Source organism: Mya arenaria, chromosome 2, assembly GCF_026914265.1.
Source record: "Mya arenaria isolate MELC-2E11 chromosome 2, ASM2691426v1".
NCBI classification, from domain to species: Eukaryota; Metazoa; Mollusca; class Bivalvia; order Myida; family Myidae; genus Mya; species Mya arenaria.
In genome coordinates, this window is record NC_069123.1 from 46812070 (window position 1) to 46831352 (window position 19283).

Sequence of the window (19283 nt, forward strand, 5' to 3'; positions counted from 1 at the left end):
CATAGACTTCTCTCAAATGTATTAAAATAATTTTGTTTGGTCTCTTTTATTTTCATGTAGCTCAAATTACTCAGGTGAGCGATCCAGGTTCATCATGACCCTCTTGTTTAGGGTTTGTTATAGCTCCTAAGAAGATTCTTACAGTTTAAAGGACCTTTTTTATGATATATATTAGAATAATAATTCAGTAAATTGTTTTCGGCCTGTGTGTGAATAAGCAAAAACATTGAATGTCGTAAGCATGTACTATTCAGTAGTGTTGGGAATCGGACAGAAAAATTACTATCGATAATCGGTTGATGAAACCGATCAATGATTGATTATTAATCGATTTAATCATTATTTAATTATCTTTGGTCATCATGTTTAGAGCATACAGATACATGCACCAGTTTTAAGTACCAATGTTCCCTTACAATATTGTTTGTAGATTTCTTTGTATAAATTACATTGATTATTCAGAACTCGACTATCTTTTAGTGTTTACAAGTTAATGTTACAGAACATGATACCACAGGCTCTATATGCTTGTCTTACAATTAGTTTTGTAAACATGTGTAAAATAAACACAAAGAAATAATTATAGCATTAACCAGAAATAAGTTATTTAGTTGGTAGCGGTTACGTCCCTTGTTTCTATAATCGATTGTTCAAATTTCACTATCGATTGTCGCCGACGTAGGCCTTTCCGATCAATTGTCGGCACAACACTACTATTCAGTAAATTTTCATGCTGTTAACAACTGGCTTTTTGTACTACATACGCCTACAGGAGTCCAGTATGTTGCTACGAATGACACAATTTCAACTCATAAATCCTGTTATGAAGAAATATATCCATCACAGACAAAACCTTCATAAATTATATCATTTTGCGACAAGCAAGTGACAACTGTTAGGGCCAGATATTCATTCTAAATCACCCTTAGCCAGCCTTCTGATAAATTCAAATAACCAAAAATGACATTGATATTGGTTTGACAAGTCTATTTTGATGTGTTTATCATACTACATCCCTCAAGTGCTTGTTTTTCGTGTAAATATGAAGCATTGTGCATTTCTGGTCATTTCCGTATGGATTTGCACAAAGTAGGCTTTGAAAAGTATATTAACAGATCGAAATTCATTGAAAGAAAATAATAAATCAATAAAAATTGCTTCCCTTGTTCTTGAAAGAAAATATTGAATACTCTCACTGATCATGATTCTGATTAGAGATTAGTTATAATACCTCAGGGTTCAAAATTGGCCCCAGCACGAGGGTCATCTGTGTTACATTGATATGTAATAAAAAAAATAAAAAATTGTAACATTGTATTGTAAGGTCAAAAACTTTTACTCAGGTGAGCGATTAAGGGCCAATCATGGCTCTCTTGTTTTTAAATTGTCAAGGGAATCAGCCGGATTTTGATTGAAATTGGCCTAATGTTATTTCAATCAAAACACACTAAAATCAATTTGTTTAAACTATAAATGAGAGAAATTGTGCTCCAATCGGGAAAGCATATAATTCAGAAGGAAACAAAAACATTAATTGGGTTTTATGTAGAAAATGTGGTAAACTGCTTCTCACTAAGCCAAAATTACATCCCCCTTCGGCTCGAGCTTCATGACATCACAAGTTTTAATAATGAACGCTCAAAGGACATAAGTATCTTTTTTAATAAAAATATCTTTAAAAAAAAACAGTCAAAACTGGCGGACACTGCTCTCCAAGCAGTATGCTTCTTGCAGAAAAAATGGTTGTGTCTTTCAATTTAAATGGTTGATTTAAAAAAATGAACCATAAATAGCAAATAATTTCCTTAAATCAACGAGCTGGAAACTTCATGGGAAACCCTGTCAGTTTTTCAGAGCTATTATGTGATCCAAATTTATCAGGAATTTCAAGCACTGAAGCACCCTGGTCACCTGCTGGGAGCTTTTCAACATGGAACACCTGATCAACTATGGATTAAATTCCTCAACAATGTGATCTTTTTTAATACTGGATAAAGTTCAATTCATTCAAATATGTAGCTAAATAAAGAAACTGGAAGTCATTTTTCGTAAAAAGTGGTTGCCAGGTGGGTTAAAATAACTATTCCTGAATAGCCTCCCAGTTGCAGTGTATTGCGCAGTTGGTTAATATATACCGCCAGATAAATGTATCTGGTTATAGATAGATCTGGGTTGTGCTTGTAATGCTGTTATGTGAAGCATCTACAGTTGCCGGCATTGTTTGGATGCTTCAAGGACAAAGTTGGATATTTGAACCTTGAAAGGAAAAAAGAGTATATGATGCTGTATTCAAACTGTCATGGCCTTAACCGTCATGGCCTTGTAGCTTAATAATTAAAGCACTTTGAAATATAAAAGAAATATATGACTGTTTACAATGAACATGTATTGTAATTTGTAGCAAATTTAAACAATTTAACTTCGTTAGAAACAAATTAAATCTTCGTTTTTGACAAATACTATAAACTTGACAGGGAAAACATTTTTTATGTTTCTCCAGAGAGGTAGATATGTTTCTCCAGAGAGGTAGATTTGTTTCTCAAGAGAGGTAGATTTGTTTCTCCAGAGTAGATTAAGGTAGATTTGTTTCTCCAGGGAGGTAGAATTTTTTTTCAAGAGGTAGATTTCGATCCAGAGAGGTAAATTAGGATCAAGAGAGGTAGATTTAACAGAATTTGTGTATATAATGATCCTTTTGTGGTTGACAAAATAGTGCTCTCGCCAATTTTTCATTTTCTGAAGATGTAGAGGCTAGAGCATAACAAATGGTTTTGTGGCTACAAAACAAACTTAAATCATGAAAATTTCACAAATAATGTGAGTAAACCAATTTTCACTTATCTCAAAATACACAACAACATAAATAGTCTAGGAAATGGGAAATCTTTTCACATTGAAATTGGGAAAGCTGTATCCATATGGTTGAAAAAACAGCTGCAAAATGTCCTTGGTACATCTTTGCCTCAACACCCTGATATCGACCTGCAAATATTGAACACAACATCTGTGATACTGCACCACAGAGACTTTCGTATGAAGAACTGGAAATCCTAAAAATCCTTTCTTAATCAAGTTAAAATGTAACAAATTTGTAATGCAAAAAAAATGTGAAAACAATTTACATTCACAACCTTGAAAATGGAAATTTACTCGTGTTGATTAAAAAATCGAAAAATGACAGCAAAAGTGCTCTGAAAATTCAATGCACGGTTGGGACAGATGGGAAATCTATTTCTAATTGTTCTCTTCACTTTCTGTCAAAATTGTCTTGTTTTTCCACCTAGCACAAAATCTTGAGAGATGAATGAGGAAGTGTCCAACAGTATTTACTACGAGAAAATCTGAGTTATTAATTCCAGCCCAAAACCGCAGTACAATAGAATTATGATTTCAATACACCTAAAGCCTGTTAATATTGAAATGTGAATAATTTCATTTATTTGTAAATAGTAAAGTATTGGGTTACTGTTCTACAGGGCCATCAAAATTTACAAATTAAGTGGCTTCTGTTTTATTGATCAAGGCCTTTGAACTCACCATGGTAGATCAAATTAACACTGTAAACGTAATCAAACCTGGATGTAACTTATGTGGTTGTTAAGAGAACAATGGACTAATAATTAAGGAATGAATTGCAGGGTTGATGTCATTATCGGGGTATGAACGCAATTGGGTTGGTCAATGTGTGTGGAGTCCGAAGGACTCCACGCATACTTTGACCAACCCAATTGCGTTCATATCCCCGATAATGACATCAACCCCGCAATTCATTCCTTATATTTACACCAATAGTTCATTATTTCATTCAAGAATTGTTAAAAAAATTCTTCATTTCATTTAAGAAAACCTTTAAGTAATCCGTTCTTACCCATTCTGTAAATAGAACGACCCGACTATAACCGGAAACATTTTTTCAAACGACGTCACAATAATGCGGGAAAAGATCAACCACTTGAAATAACTTTAAAACGTAAAATTGAAACACTTCTGGTACCATTATATTTAAAATATAATAAACTAACACTTTTAAAAATGTTGATCTATATTTTACGGGACCTGCAGACACAATACAACCAATAACGAGATCAATAGCTTTCATGTATATTGTTATGCAATCAATGAATTACGATCCGAACATATCCGAAGATGTTGCGTTCATCGATTGATGAACGCAATTGCTGAAAGGCAGTTCATTTAAGGAATGGAAGTTGAGGTGTAAATATTAGCAGATAAAGAGAACAATGGACTAATAATAGCAGATAATGCTAATTGTCAAGATCATGGCAGACACATGGTGCTAATCTCAGTCCTCCAGCAATGTGTGCCCAATTGACAGCAATTACATTGTGACAATTCTATGACCAAAGCGATAGATTTGTCGGTAGAGCAGTAGGGAGTGATAATAGCGGTAGCTTTCACGTATCAGCAGGTAGAGTTCATATGTCTTGTCCTCATTACTATTGGCTTATATAAAGAAGGAGCCTATGCGCACTCTTTTACATGTCTGTCACAAGATCATTATGATAAATTCAAAATACATTATTGTTATTGCTGTTTGATATTTGTTTGGAAGCAATTCTCATAATAATGGTTCATATTGGTTTCAGACAGGTGTCAGTATTGTCAGAGCGAGTGAGGACTGTCTCTGAGGCCGTTTCAACCCCGCCAGGAACACCTGACCTCACAAGACGTAAACCACTGCCTGGGACCCAAGATCTCAACAGGAATGCAGCTGGGAGCCAACCAAACAAGTCTGCTTCCGATGAATTGCCCAATGGTGTTAAGCAGGCTCAAAAGGAGGAAGAGAAAAAGTTGATTGAAGCTGAAAAGATGGAAACTGACAGGGTAAACTCATACATTGGCCTTTTATAATTGTTTGAAAACAATACTGTTGTCTCACACAAATATTTTGGAATAAATTTTGGCTGTATTGTTTTTTCAAGATCAGTGTCATGAAAACAATTCAAAAATTATCTTTCACATTTAGGGGTAGAAGTCATTGTGATATTATGCTTTCTATCTGTTTGGATGTCACAAAGTTTGTCTGCCCATAATCTCAAGAGCTGTTGGAAAGATTTTGGATGATATTTCACAGGAACGATAAGATCGATGACTAGTTTTGCTTTATCCTCAGCATGTATTGCTCGGGTAATATTTTAAGGGTCCAAAAATTGGCAAAAATAGGGCAAATATAGTGTTTCCTCAAAAAAAGCCTTGTTAGTGCAAGCTAGTAGGAGGCCGATGATATGCTTCTTGGTTAATACAATGAACACAACAATCATGTTGCTGTCTTATTTGTGTTTCCCCATTTAAAATAGTGCATAATAGTTTCCCAGTTTAAATCATAACTGTTTATGAGTACAGATAAATATACTGACGCTATTTCTAAACTTACTGGGATTTACATGGTAGACAACCATAGTATATTTCATATTGAAAAATGCGCAAAAACTGCGAAAGGTGCATGTGTTGAAAGCGATTTAATACATCAGTAAGTTACATTCAATGGGTTGTACACAACGATGTCAGTTTTATGTAAGTTTGATAAAAAAAAACCTCTTGCAATTGTATCGTCTGGTGTCTAGCCCCTTTAACAGAGTTATGGTTTTATTTATTTTATATAGGGCCAATGGTTCAGAACTTAGTTAAAGTTAAAAACATGATCAACGACATCGTTGTTAACTTTTAAATGTGAAATATTTGATGATGTGTTCATATATTTGTAACAAAAAACTACAGCTAAATCACTCCTCTGAAATCTTGTTAGAAATACTGCATATCACTAGTGTACCAATTAAACTTTCGGAGCAGTTAATATATGAAAGTTAATATTAATATTAACGTATTAATGACGTTGTTAATTTTAATAGTTCTGAACAAGCTGCCCATGATATAGTGCACAAAAATTTGTCAGCAGGAGATCTCCCAAGCTGCTAGGGAATCTCTTTAAAATATGAAAACAATTCTGCCATATCGAGGTATGTTTACTGTAGTAACTACCTGAATTCATAAAAGGAATTATGAAAGTCTTGCTGGAACCCCTTGATATAGGATCGTTCTAGCTCCCTATGTAGGCTGTTGGGATTTTGTATTGGCAATGCAATAATAGTAGAAGTGATTTTACTATTTAATAATAAATATCATGACTATATTTGCAGGTGAAGATGGGAGTATTTTTAGCGTACATCAAGTCGGTGGGTATATTCCTCAGTTTTTTAACTGTGCTGTTCTATATCCTCTACAACGCTGCCAACCTCTACTCAAATGTCTGGCTTAGTGAATGGAGCAATGACGCCACAAAACTCAACGGCACTAGCGACCCGGACCAGCAGCGCTTACGTCTTGGGGTGTACGGAGCCCTGGGATTCATCCAAGGTAGGTCTTTTATATTGCACAGAAACAGTTAACTGACATTTACCATAGTTGTCATGATAACTTGACTTAATTGAATTGTAAAAAAATACTTTCATGCATTAACTGTTATGATAATTAACTATAAAAAAGAAGTCTTTTTCTATGGGTTATCGAAGTAGAATTGGCAGCTACGTCATGATTTTTCTGTGTCACTGGTAAAATAGAATTTGACCTTGTACTTTATCTTCTATGTATTTTTAGTGACCATTTGACTTTTACTTGATTATGAAATACTGTAGCTTATTAAAAAAATTATCAACCATATTCATTAATAAATGTTGTTGGTTTCATATTTTTACTGACAATAAAAGTATTTTAAATGATACGCTTTCTTCTTAAAAACTATTTCTCACAATGATAAACCTGTGGTGTTTTCTTTTCTATTATTTATGTAGTTTAAATGTTTCTCGTTACTTGTAATTAACATTTGATAAAAAAAAAACTTGTTCAAAACCCTGCTATCAATCAACTGTGTTTGCATTCATATTAAAGGTAATGGCTGTATTGCATGCTCACATTTGCCATTAGACCTTTGCAATCGGAATGGGTTTGCCCTGATTTTATTCTTGGTTTTGAACAGAACAGAACAAAATTCACATTTTTCAATCATGTTGAATTAACAAGACATAAATGTATTTATATTCGATGACTATGTACCTTGTTGGTATATTTCAAATGAAATTCTGTTCTGTTCTGTTCTATTCTGATTTTATTCTTGGTTTTGAACAAGTTATTCTGATTTGCTGCATGTAGTCAGGTGTTGGGTAACTAAACTCCTAAGATACTCTCTTATTTCGTTTTGCAAAATTTTAGCACTGAATTGTTCCTTGCATTCCTAATTATTTATCTGGGAAGAGGGACTAAATGTTTTCTTCTTTGATGATGTTAATGTCTGGGATTGCAGTGCTGTTTTGTCATGAAAGCCAGAATATTTGGCTTGCATAATTAGTTATAAATAGACATTATAGCAATGGAAAAAAACAACCTGAACCATTGTCTTGGGGATTGTTTAATGGGGATGTTTTAGTACCTATATGGATTGATGTGCAGCAAGACCATGTCTTCGTTTTGCCATGCTTAACCAGATAAGAGAGTATTAGCACACCAATATCTCCCCTACTCAAATTCATAACACTACAACACTGTCAGTTGATTTGTACCACCAATACAGGCAATGACTATTTTACAGTAATTGTTAACTGCTCTTTCTCCTTTGTATACCAAAATGCTGTCTGCAGTTTCATCATAAAGCTAACTGTGAAGTCTTTTTTGTATCTAAGTACACAACAAGAGACAGTTTGATCCAACCTTACCCAAAATGCTATCATCCTTTCTCTGTACTAACCAGTAATAGCATCCATGTAATCAGATTTGTAGCTTGCAAAATATCATTTTTATTTTGTGAAAGCTTGAATCCAACCTTGTGTGACATTTAGGCAGCCATTTGGGTACTCACTGTTAACTGAAAAGAACTTCAAATTCTTTATCCAAGGATAAAATAATAAAAAGTGTACAATTATCCCATTAGCACTGAAGAAAATTCAAATCAAAGGACTGAATGTCCTGAGAGTGCGCATAGTGCACAACATCATGTGGAACTTATAACTGTGTATGAAAGAGATATGCGTGTATTATTGGTTGTTTTAGTCTATACTACTGGCCCTAATTGCATCTCCATCGTCATTCAGTTTATGTTATAGGGCAAGTTGGCATTTTCACTTATAACTCCAATACCCTTCATTCAATTCACTTCATACTTCACGCAGTTGTTTAGGGCCATTACATCATTAGGTTACATAACTCCATATCATCCTAAATACAAATTATGGCCCCTGATTGACTTAGGAATTTAGGGCTAAATTTTAGGGCACATTGTGTCCAGTTCATTTGAAGCCTTCATTCAATTGATTCACACAATTGTTGACGACCATCATTCAATTTGGTAACATAACTCCAAATTATCTGAAATACAAATTATGGCCCCTGATTGACTAAGAAAGTTTAGTGAATCTTTTAGGTATAAGATTTAGAGCAAGTAGGAATTTTCACTAGTAATTTTTTTACCCTTTATTTGATTGCCTTCATATACAGTTGTTGACGGCCATCGTACAAATAGGTTACATAATTCCTGATCTGTAGGACTGTGTTACGAATGTAAACGACTGCATTCAGACAATGATATGACATTTCAGATCATTTAGAGAAGTAATCTTACTTTTTCACTATTCTTGTCGTAGCGATGTCTGATCTGAAACGACAGCAATAATCGGCTATGAGTGACTACTACATGAGACTGTATTAGTGTAACATTTGCTAAGAAATAAAAACAAGCAAAAATTGTGAAATTATTTGGTTGCATAACACACCTTATTAATATTCATTTTAACTTATATAAAACAGGTTTTCATCATTGCCTCTAAATACTCTGTTTCAACTTAAGCTCTGATATCAATAAATACGAACTGAAATAATTCGCTGCTCCTGAAAAACGATTGTAGACAGTCTGCATGTAGATAGCTAGTATGCATTTGGGATTATAAGGGCATTTGCTGAATTGATATTGTGATTATTTCATTATTATTATTATTATTATTATTATACGTATACTAGTAAATGCCAAAACACGACAAGCCTTAACTAAATTCACATTATATGAAATGTAAGTTTCATGCTGATTTATACAAATTTTCCACAACATTTAATTATATAATTAGGCCAATTTGGGCCAGACCGAAATTAAGTTTCTAACAATCTGCTTTCATATAAATCAACACACAACTGTTAGAGAACAGTCATTCACCAAAAATGATCAGTAATCCAGAAAGTCATCCAAAGCTAGATATCTGTTATGCTTCAATGAATATATCCAGACAATTCAGTTATTAGACACACCAAATATAGAATATCAGAAGACTTTTAAATTGTTGGCAGTAATTCAAATACACCTACATGTTGAAGACAATAGCAAAAGGGCGCTAAAGTACCTAAAAAGGGAAATTCAATTTTCATTCTGAATGCTATTTCCGAAGCTCAGACATTTTTAGCTCGATTATTCGAAGAATAGGTGGGCTATACTACTCGCCCAGCGTCGACGTCCGGTTAAAGTTTTAGGGCAAGTTGGGATTTTCACTTATAAGTCCAATACCCTACATTCAATTGACTTAATACTTCACACAGTTGTTCAGGGCCATCACATGATGAGGTTAGATAACTCCATATTATTCTTTACACAGATTATGGCCCCTGATTGACTATGGAACTTAGGTTAAAGTTGTAGTGCAAGTTGGAATATTTAATAATAACTTCTATATCCTTTGTTTAATTGACTTAATACTTCACACAGTTGTTCAGGACCATCACACAATGAGGTTACATAACTCCATATTATCCTTAATACAAGTTATGGCCCCTGATTGACTTACCGTATTTTCTCGACGATAAGACGGGGAAATTGGGTCCCGATTTTTACCCCCAAAGTAGGGGACCCGTCTTATAAGCGAGTCGATAAAATATTAAAAAAAGATTCAAGTCAAAATCAGTAAAATTTTACATAGGGTATTCATCTATCCAGTATATCGTCTGCTGATACAAGTATGGGGCAATTTAGTAAACAACAACAGGAAATCTCTTCACCGCACGTGCTCTGACGTCACACAGTGTACCGTTTTATCTGCATTTTTTTCTCATGGCGCGTGTCAGTATAATTAGTTTGACAGATATATCAAATCAATAAATTGGAATCTTAATATGATGTAGGTACCTTACTGTCAATTTGATTAAGCAAACAAATGACAATGCGAATATGAATCCTTTATGTTCGTAGCCAATCAAGGGACAATATTACCTAAAGCATTATTGCTAAACAAACACCTATTCATGCCTCGGCTTTTCGCAGTTATGTTATTGAAGCCATTTATTTTGCCGAAGAACTTCATTGGTGTCTTCAATAAAAAAAAACTAAAACAAACATATGTTGTTATTGATTAAGCAACGACCTGTCCTGCAAACTTATGTACTCATTTTTAACCTACCTCCAAATAGAGAGCTCACAGTTGACCGCCATTTTCTTTGAGTAAAACAAAAACAATTACCGCGAAAGTCGATAATTGTCCGTTGAGCTTGAACATTTTTACACATTAGGAAGAATTTTAGCATCTTAGATTTACTTAAAAATTGACCCCGTCTTATAAGCGAGTCGAAACAAAAGCACCAGATTTCATGGGCAAAGTTAGGGGGCCGTCTTATAAGCGAATCGCCTTATAGTCGAGAAAATAATTAATATTTTTACAAGGATTGTGAAACAAGTTTTTCCAACTTTATATAAATCACTCTTGGTGGCACGATGTTATGTGAGAGTGGGGTCTTGTGTTTCGGTTGGAATCTGAGATCCCCGGGGAAACCCACTTGTCTTGTTTGGTGCCACAAACCAAACCCACTGCACATTTGCAGAGGGCTGGAAATGCACCCGGGAAATAAACTCAGGTCACCTTGGGTAGAAGTGAAGCTAACCACTGCTACAACCAGACAACCAAAAAACTACTTAGTCATGTATACATATCAATATTACATGTATGACTATATATGTATATTTGAAAGTATTAAATAGTGCAACTTTTTTACCTTCTTTGCTAGGCTTACTCTCTGCAGATTTCTGGGATTGCTTTCTTGCTTTTTAAATGTGACAAGAGAATAAGATTAAAAAGTGATTAAAAAGAATCTGGCAAATCGTTTATGATTTATAAATGAAGCTGTTTTTGCTATTAAAGCTTTCCAATATTCAGTGTTTTCATTGGTCAGATTGAAAAATAATATTGAACATTTGGTCTCATTTGAATTGCTTAAACTCTTTCTGAATATAAAAACAAAACAAAACATGCTTTTTCTGCTTCTTTAGGCGTATTTACTGGAAGCTTAAAGGCAACACTGTTAGATAAATATGCTTTAGTTAGCTATTTTTTTACTAGTGAGAGAATTTTCTTGATGACATTATTTACCAGTTTATATTGAATTTGATCTTGTAGCCCTATGTTTTGTATGAGTTTGGACATATTCTGTATACCGTAAGGTATGATAGTAAACATTTGGGCATGGCCTATTGTTTGTACGTATTCTTTATACTGTGAGGTATGATAGTAAACATTTGGGCATGGCCTATTGTTTGTACGTATTCTTTATACCGTGAGGTATGATGGTAAACATTTGGGCATGGCCTATTGTTTGTACGTATTTTTTATACCGTGAGGTATGATGATGGTAAACATTTGGGCATGGCCTTTTGTTTGGACATATTCATTATACCGTGAGATATGATGGTAAACATTTGGGCATGGCCTATTGTTTGTACGTATTTTTTATACCGTGAGGTATGATGGTAAACATTTGGGCATGGCCTATTGTTTGTACGTATTCTTTATACCGTGAGGTATGATGGTAAACATTTGGGCATGGCCTATTGTTTGTACGTATTCTTTATACCGTGAGGTATGATGGTAAACATTTGGGCATGGCCTATTGTTTGTACGTATTCTTTATACCGTGAGGTATGATGGTAAACATTTGGGCATGGCCTATTGTTTGTACGTATTCTTTATACCGTGAGGTATGATGGTAAACGTTTTGGCATGGCCTGTTGGTCTTGGTCTGTTCATATCTTGTTTCATATGTAAGTATTGTTCTTTGTTACTGTCAGACTGTTTTAACGTGGATGTAGGGTGCTTGATGTGACTGGTGTCTGATGTCTGATATGACTGGTGTCTAATGTGACTGGTGTCGTTCACTTTATTGGCCAATTTTTTAATGTGATGGTTGAGTGTTTTTTACTTCTTTTAAAAATTATAAATTGTTGTAGGTGTTTTTATACTGGCAGCCTGCCTTTCTCTATTCCTGGGGAGCATACATGCAGCTCGTGAAATTCACAGTGATGTTCTGAGGAACATTTTAGCATCTCCATTAGCATATTTTGATGTGACACCTATTGGGCGGATTTTGAACCGCTTCAGCAAAGATTTTGAAGTGATAGACAGCCTGATAGCAATAAACTTCCAAGCGTGGTTCACGAGCCTGCTGCGTGTGATCAGTGTTCCCATTGTGATAGCTCTTGGTACGCCATTGTTCCTGGCGGTCATGGTCCCGGTCACTGTTCTCTATATATTTATCCAGGTCAGTAGTCACTGCCATATTTAAGTAAGACTTTTAACATGAACCTTTTATTGTGGACAAAAACAGTCAAGTGTTAGAGTTGTATGGTTGGTCTGATGAGATATGGGAAAAGTAAACAATATCTTAGTTACCACAATCTTAATGTTGGCTTATTGAAAGACATGGGATACAGCAGTTGGATGTCTGATACTGAGTCCGATGTTATGCAGAATGTCTATATACCAGATCTAGTGTTTTCAATAGGAACTTGCTGCCAGCCAAAATGGAGTGGTCAAACAGCAATTGGGCCGATTCATATTTGGAATAATAAGTGAATTTTATGAAGAATAAGTAGTAGATGGATGTAATTTACTTCTTGAAACGGTTTCACCGAAATCTTTTGTAAACCCTGCAGATGGTTGCCAAAGTAGTCCAGATATATACATTGAAAATAATTCCAGTTGATTTGATCAGTCTATTGGTTACTCCAGAGATGCATGTGTGTGCATTATATTGATTAAGTCTGGCTGCAAGTTTAGCTTTAGGGAGTGAAATTCTAAGAAATGGGTGAAGTTATTGAATATTGTGGTCTTTTTACAAGACTTTAAAGTTGTTGACTCTAGGTCACACATAGCATCATGTCCTCTGTCACTCCTATCAAGTTTTCCACACCTAGATTGGTCAAAGTTATATTGAGAGCAATCCAGTTCTGCCAGGACTGAATTCCTTAGATTGCTTTTAAGATTTCATGTAAGGTTTTAGTCTGACATTTTTTAAGGACAAACTCAATGAGCAATACTGAGCATCTTTGATACTCTTCTTATGAATTTTCATTCCGTTACTGAGAAGTAAAAAAAAATGGAGTAGATAAAGTTGTTTTTAAAGGCATGTTTTTTAAACAGGACTTAATGTAGTTTTACCTGTGGCTGACGGCTGGCATCCAGTATGTCAACTCTCAATTACTTTAGAAACCTTTTTCCATACACCAAATTAGTTGGAATGTTCTTAGTGGCATAATTTCTTTAACAAGTTTCATTACCAGCCATATTGCTCAAGTCACTCCTGAGTTATCACCCTTTAATTTTAGAAATTACATAAAATAGGTATTGTCCGCTCAAATTACCTCTGAAGACTTTGTCCAAATTTGGTCCAAATTGTATTGGCATTATTTCAGACAATATAAAAAACTAGCCATATTGCTTGAGTTACTGAAGAGTTATTTCCCTTAAATTATAAAACATTACCTCAGATCAGTGTTGTCTGGTCAATAGCTTTTGAAGACTTTGTCTTATCATCACCAAATTTAGTGAGAATGTGTATGGGCATACTATCTTGGACAAATATGATAACCAGCGATATCACTAATACAGTCACTCGAGAGTAATCGCCCTTTAACCAGCCATATCACTTTAATCACTTGAGGGTTATCGTCTTTAAGATAATGGAATTACCTCAAATAAGTCTTGTCTGAACAATAACGTTAGAAGTCTTGGTACAATTATCACAAATTTGGGTCAGAATTACTGTGTATTGGCATAATATCTCAGAAAAATGCAATTACAAGCCATAAAAGCTAAGTCACACAAAAGGTAGCGCCCATTATAGAAATTACCTGAAATCAGTTTTGTCCCATAAATAGTTTCAAAATCCTTTGTCCAAACATCACCAAATTTGGTCAGGTTGAAAAATCAACCATGTTGCCTCTGTCACTTTAGAGTTATTACCCTTGAATTGCTGAAAACTGTATTTTCAATGTCTGTCTCTAAATTTGGCTTAGCATACAACCACTTATCGTGACTAAAAATAGGACGGTCATATTTTGTGACATTTTGTGTTCTTGTTATATAAAATTGGTCCACATGTGAACTGCAAATATTGCTTATATGGCGTAGTAATAAAATCAGTTATTGACTAAATGGAAATTGGGCAGTTATTTTCTTGACTACAGGGAAATTTGACGGTTGTAATGATGTAGAGTATTTTTGGTTGTCAGAGCTGTTGAATGTGAATCTGTCCATCTGTCCCATTGGTGTAAAAATGGGCCTGAACACTGAATATGCATATTGCTAATGTACAAGACATATGTTTTTAAACTTGCAAGTGTGTAAGTACTGTTAAAAAAATAGCCAAGTTTTTGTAAGATTCGGTATGTACTTTTAGAAGTCAACCTTCATTGTCTGGATGTTAGTGGAAAAAAACACGAACCTTAAGATGTAAAATGTCAAGATAATTTCCTCAAGAATTCCACTGGAAATAATAATATCCTTAAAGTGAATGAAATGCATCTATTAGTAGGAAGATTGGCAATAAAACTAATTCTGTTATTAAAAAAAGGAAGCAGGAAATATTAAAATAATGGAAATTAACTTGTTTTCAGCAGCAGAACTTGAACGGGAGATCTTTGGTACTTTAGAGTAGCTGCACTTTCAGAGTGACAGATATAATCAGATAAAAACGGTGTTATGTAATTCAAAATTATGATGGATTTTGTCAACATTGCAGTGGTAGTTGTCAAAATTTACTCTTTTAGGTGAAATGAACAAAATTAATGTTAGAACATTGAGCTTCAACATTTGCTCCAGCGCTAGGTAGATTGTTTACAAGCATGAATTTTCACCAAGGAATTTCAGGTTCTTATTTCATAACTTTTATTAAAAAGGAGAATTCATTCTTTACATGGCAACAAATGCTGCTAAGCAGTCGTGGCAAATTTATAAATAATCATAAGCACTAAGCCTTAATATTTGAAAGGGTTTTAAGGAGTTATGTTTCCTAATGAAATTTAACAAACACCACAAAACAGTACAGCAATTCATTTAAACAAATCAATACATCTTACATGCAAGCATTTTGTCATTACAGATTCATTTAATTATGTACATATATAGAAATATGAATCGTACAATGCTGGTTATATATAGGGCCGTTTGCCTGAAAATGAGCCTCAGTGGTCGATCACAAATGGCTACTGAATATATTCAAATACACAAAGTTAAGGGCCTGTTCCTAAAATAATTGTTTAAACTTTTAATATTTAAGTTGAAGTATACAAATAAATAGTATATAGTAATTTCTACCATCATCCTATTACACTTATACTGAATCATCACCTTGGCAAACAAATGTGATACTGGATTCATATGTAGGATCACAGTGAAGGTCGAGCCTCCATAGTGTGACTCATTGTATCCAAGTTGACACACACAGATGCCATTCATTGTTCTTACATAACCACTCTGTAGCAGATCAATTATTATGACCCTCTTTACAGGAGAGTGGGTAAACTGCTTTGCACATACCAGTTGGTCAGTAATTTGGTTGACCAATGCTGTCTTAGTGATAACTCTACAATGCCTGAACCTATGGTTCAAAATCTTGACATGAGGATGACCAAAAGATGACCAGGTCAAAGGTCAAGGCCATAATGACGATTGTCTATAACGTTTGTCAGAGTGATAACTTAAAATACTGTGAAATCATTTATATTCGTTGGCATGAAATTTCGTGGTTTGCCGAAAAATTACAATTTCGTGGGTACTTGAATTCGTGGTTTTTCGTTTTTGAAAAAAAAATATACTAAGTAATCGAAATTGCGATTGTCCTAGATCGACTGCATTCCAAGCGCTGGCCCGTGATTTCTGCTGTCTACGTCACTCGGTTTATGACACTCAGTAAAGTGGTACGACATGCCAAATAGTGCATATATCCATGTCAATTATTGATTTAATTGGAAATTAAGGTCATAAAAGAAGATGTACCCTGATCCTTATTACAGATAGACGAAGCCATTGAATGCCAATTAAGAATTTTGCAAACTGTAAAAACACCGAGAAGGTCCTTATATTTGAGTAAACAATCCCTAAAGATAGCTGATGTTTACAAATTCAATTACTTTTGAATATCATCTCATTTCAATATTAATTTACATGTTTTTGTTTAATAAGTATATTGAACGCTTTGTTTTGTACATTGTCACATTGGGTGCTCAGTAACCTCTAATGTAATCGATTAATTATTTCATTGAAGAAATAAAATCGAGAACTGACACTCATTACTCACATTTTGTAAACCTGGAGATTTTAATGAACAGCACATGTTAAGGCACATGCTTCTGTCATTTGTATCATAAAAACACATTAAAATGATTTGGTTTATTATTTGTTTAAGGCTGATATAATATATTAACAAAACAATGATAGTAAGATATACAGTTAGACGGATATTTACGATGTGTACTGCGGCCTCCGTAACGAATAAACTAGAGTATGTACATAACATGGCAATTAAAAAAGGAAATAAAGGGTCAATATTTATGGGATCTTGAATTCGTGGATCATCCAATCCACGAAAACCACGAACATTAATGCCCCACGAACATTAATGATTTCACAGTACCCTAAAACTTGACATCAAGGTTGTTGGGTGACCAGTAGATGACCCCTATTGATTTTGAGGTCATCAGGTCAATAGTCAAGGTCACCACTACATAGACTTATGGTCCTTGATTAATACCTGAGTTTCAGTAGGCAGTGAACCAAATTAAGGCTTTATGTCTGTAAAGATGCAATTATTTATTATTAAGCATAGTATACTTATTAAAGGCTGATAGACAGTTCCATTGGCTGGAAATGTAGGATATGATGTTGAATTATTTTAATAAGGCCTAAAAACACACTTCTGGTTTGGGTAAAAATAAAGGCGCTTAAGCTTCAAGTTGTATTGTCTGTCTAATGGTTGCTTGAACACCATTTTCTTATGATGACAATAACATTCTTACATGTAGCATAATAAAAAAGAAAAGTAAAAAGAAAGCCTACCTACACATTGTTTTGGCCTCTTTTGCATGGCAAAACTTATTATGCAAACTTGTTTTCTAACTTTTAGAGTTTACTGTGGAAATGGTTAAATTCCAAAACTTATGTTAAAAGATTAGAATGTTTGGTGTATATCATATTTTCATAACAGAAGTAATTAGTTGTATGTTGTGATACTTTTTTACCTTGACCTTAGTGGATAAACCAGATTCACAGAGCTATATATATATAGTCTGTGACAACTGCAGACTTGCATGGCAACATTTCATTATCTTCTGCCACTCACACTGCTCTTTCTCATTTTTTTTAGATTCTCTAATGTCTATGCTAACAGCTTGTTTTACCCAACTGCTTGATGTAATTGATATTGATTAACCCATGCATTTTGTAGGACTGTTGGTGTTCATGGCATCACTCACTCTGTACATTGGCAGTGTACATGCCAGCAGAGCCCTCCATTCCTCGGTGTTACACAATATCTTGTTCTCCCCAATGTCCTTCTTTGATACGACACCTTCTGGAAGAATTATGAACCGGTTAGGGAAGGATATTGATGTTATTGACAACACAATCGCTGTTAACTTCCGAATGGTGATTGTAACGATGTTGTATGTGTTGAACCTGCCGATCGTCTTCATTATCAGCACGCCACTCGTCCTTCCCGCCATTATTCCAGTGGCTATCATTTATTTTCTTATACAGGTTCGTGTCAAAGATGAATTTAACATTGAATAAATCAGGCAGGTTAATGTGTGTGCTGGGGATACAGTTGAAGAAATTAAGTTTAACCAAAAAATTATTCAAAAATGCCTTTCCTTCCTGAAAAGAGACAACAGTTAGCCTTAAAAGAGATAACAGTTAGTCGCAAAAGAAATTTTTGTTTGCCGTAAAAGAGATAACAGTTAGTCGCAAAAGAAATTTTTGTTTGCCGTAAAAGAGATAACAGTTAGTCGCAAAAGAGAAACCAGTTTGCAGTAAAGAAGATAACAGTTTGCCATAAAATCGATAACAGCCATTGAAAAAATAACAGGTAGCCGTAAAAGAGATTACTATTAGCCGTAAAAGAGATAACAGTTTGCCATAAAATAGATAACAGCCATTGAAAAAATAACCGGTAGCAGTAAGAGATTACTATTAGCCTTAAAAGAGATAACAGTTTGCCATAAAATAGATAACAGCAATTGAAAAAATAATAGGTAGACGTTGAAGAGATTACTATTATCCATAAAAGCGATAACAATTTGCCATAAAATAGATTACAGCAATTGAAAAAAATAATAGGTTGACGTTAAAGAGATTACCTTTTAGAAGAAAAGGCTAGTGTCAATTCACTATCTTATTGCATTGCAACTTTGATGGATGAAAAGGTCTGACTGACGAGCCAGTCTTAACTTGATTCTCATGCAGCGGTTTATGATTTTCATCATCACCAGTTTACATAGTTATAGCCCTTTGAATTATAAACATAATTCATATTTTGATAAATTTATATATGAGAAATGTCCAAAACTGCTGGAGGGATTTTGGTGAAACTTCATAGGGATGAAAAACCAAGCATAGTTGTGCATTAACATTGGCATGTTCTTCCTTGGTATTTTTTCATTGAGTTATGGCCCTTTGATATTTCACATATACTGCACTGCATGTTATATCCAGAACACGAGTGCATGGATACATTTCTACCTTGGCACAGTTACTCAATATTATCTTGTTTTAAAATAAATTGGCGTAAGTGTTCACCATGAAAAGCTGGACTAAAACTTATAAAACCAATGTCAATAGGTCAAAGGTCAATATCACACTAGGAAAAGGTTGAAATTTCTTGTATTTTTTGCTTGTCTTGGCTGTAATTAAGCCATGTATAAGTGAATCTAAAAATGATTTGGCACAAGTGTTTGCCATGACAAGTCTGCATAT

General features: G+C 34.3%; 1 protein-coding gene across 6 annotated transcripts in view; it reads left to right on the forward strand.

Moving 5' to 3' along the window:
- The window catches only part of LOC128211901 (multidrug resistance-associated protein 1-like), an 89239-nt gene that overhangs the window by 33992 nt on the left and 35964 nt on the right, over positions 1 to 19283 (forward strand). For 4 of the 6 annotated variants that reach the window (XM_052917038.1, XM_052917064.1, XM_052917021.1 and 1 more), the window contains exons 21-22: positions 4608 to 4845; positions 6159 to 6375. In XM_052917038.1, coding sequence (XP_052772998.1) covers positions 4608 to 4845; positions 6159 to 6375 — 455 coding nt within the window. Of the gene's footprint in view, positions 1 to 4607; positions 4846 to 6158; positions 6376 to 12262; positions 12574 to 17757; positions 18069 to 19283 lie in introns of all 6 variants that reach the window. The other 2 variants (XM_052917047.1, XM_052917030.1) reach the window with 2 other exon arrangements.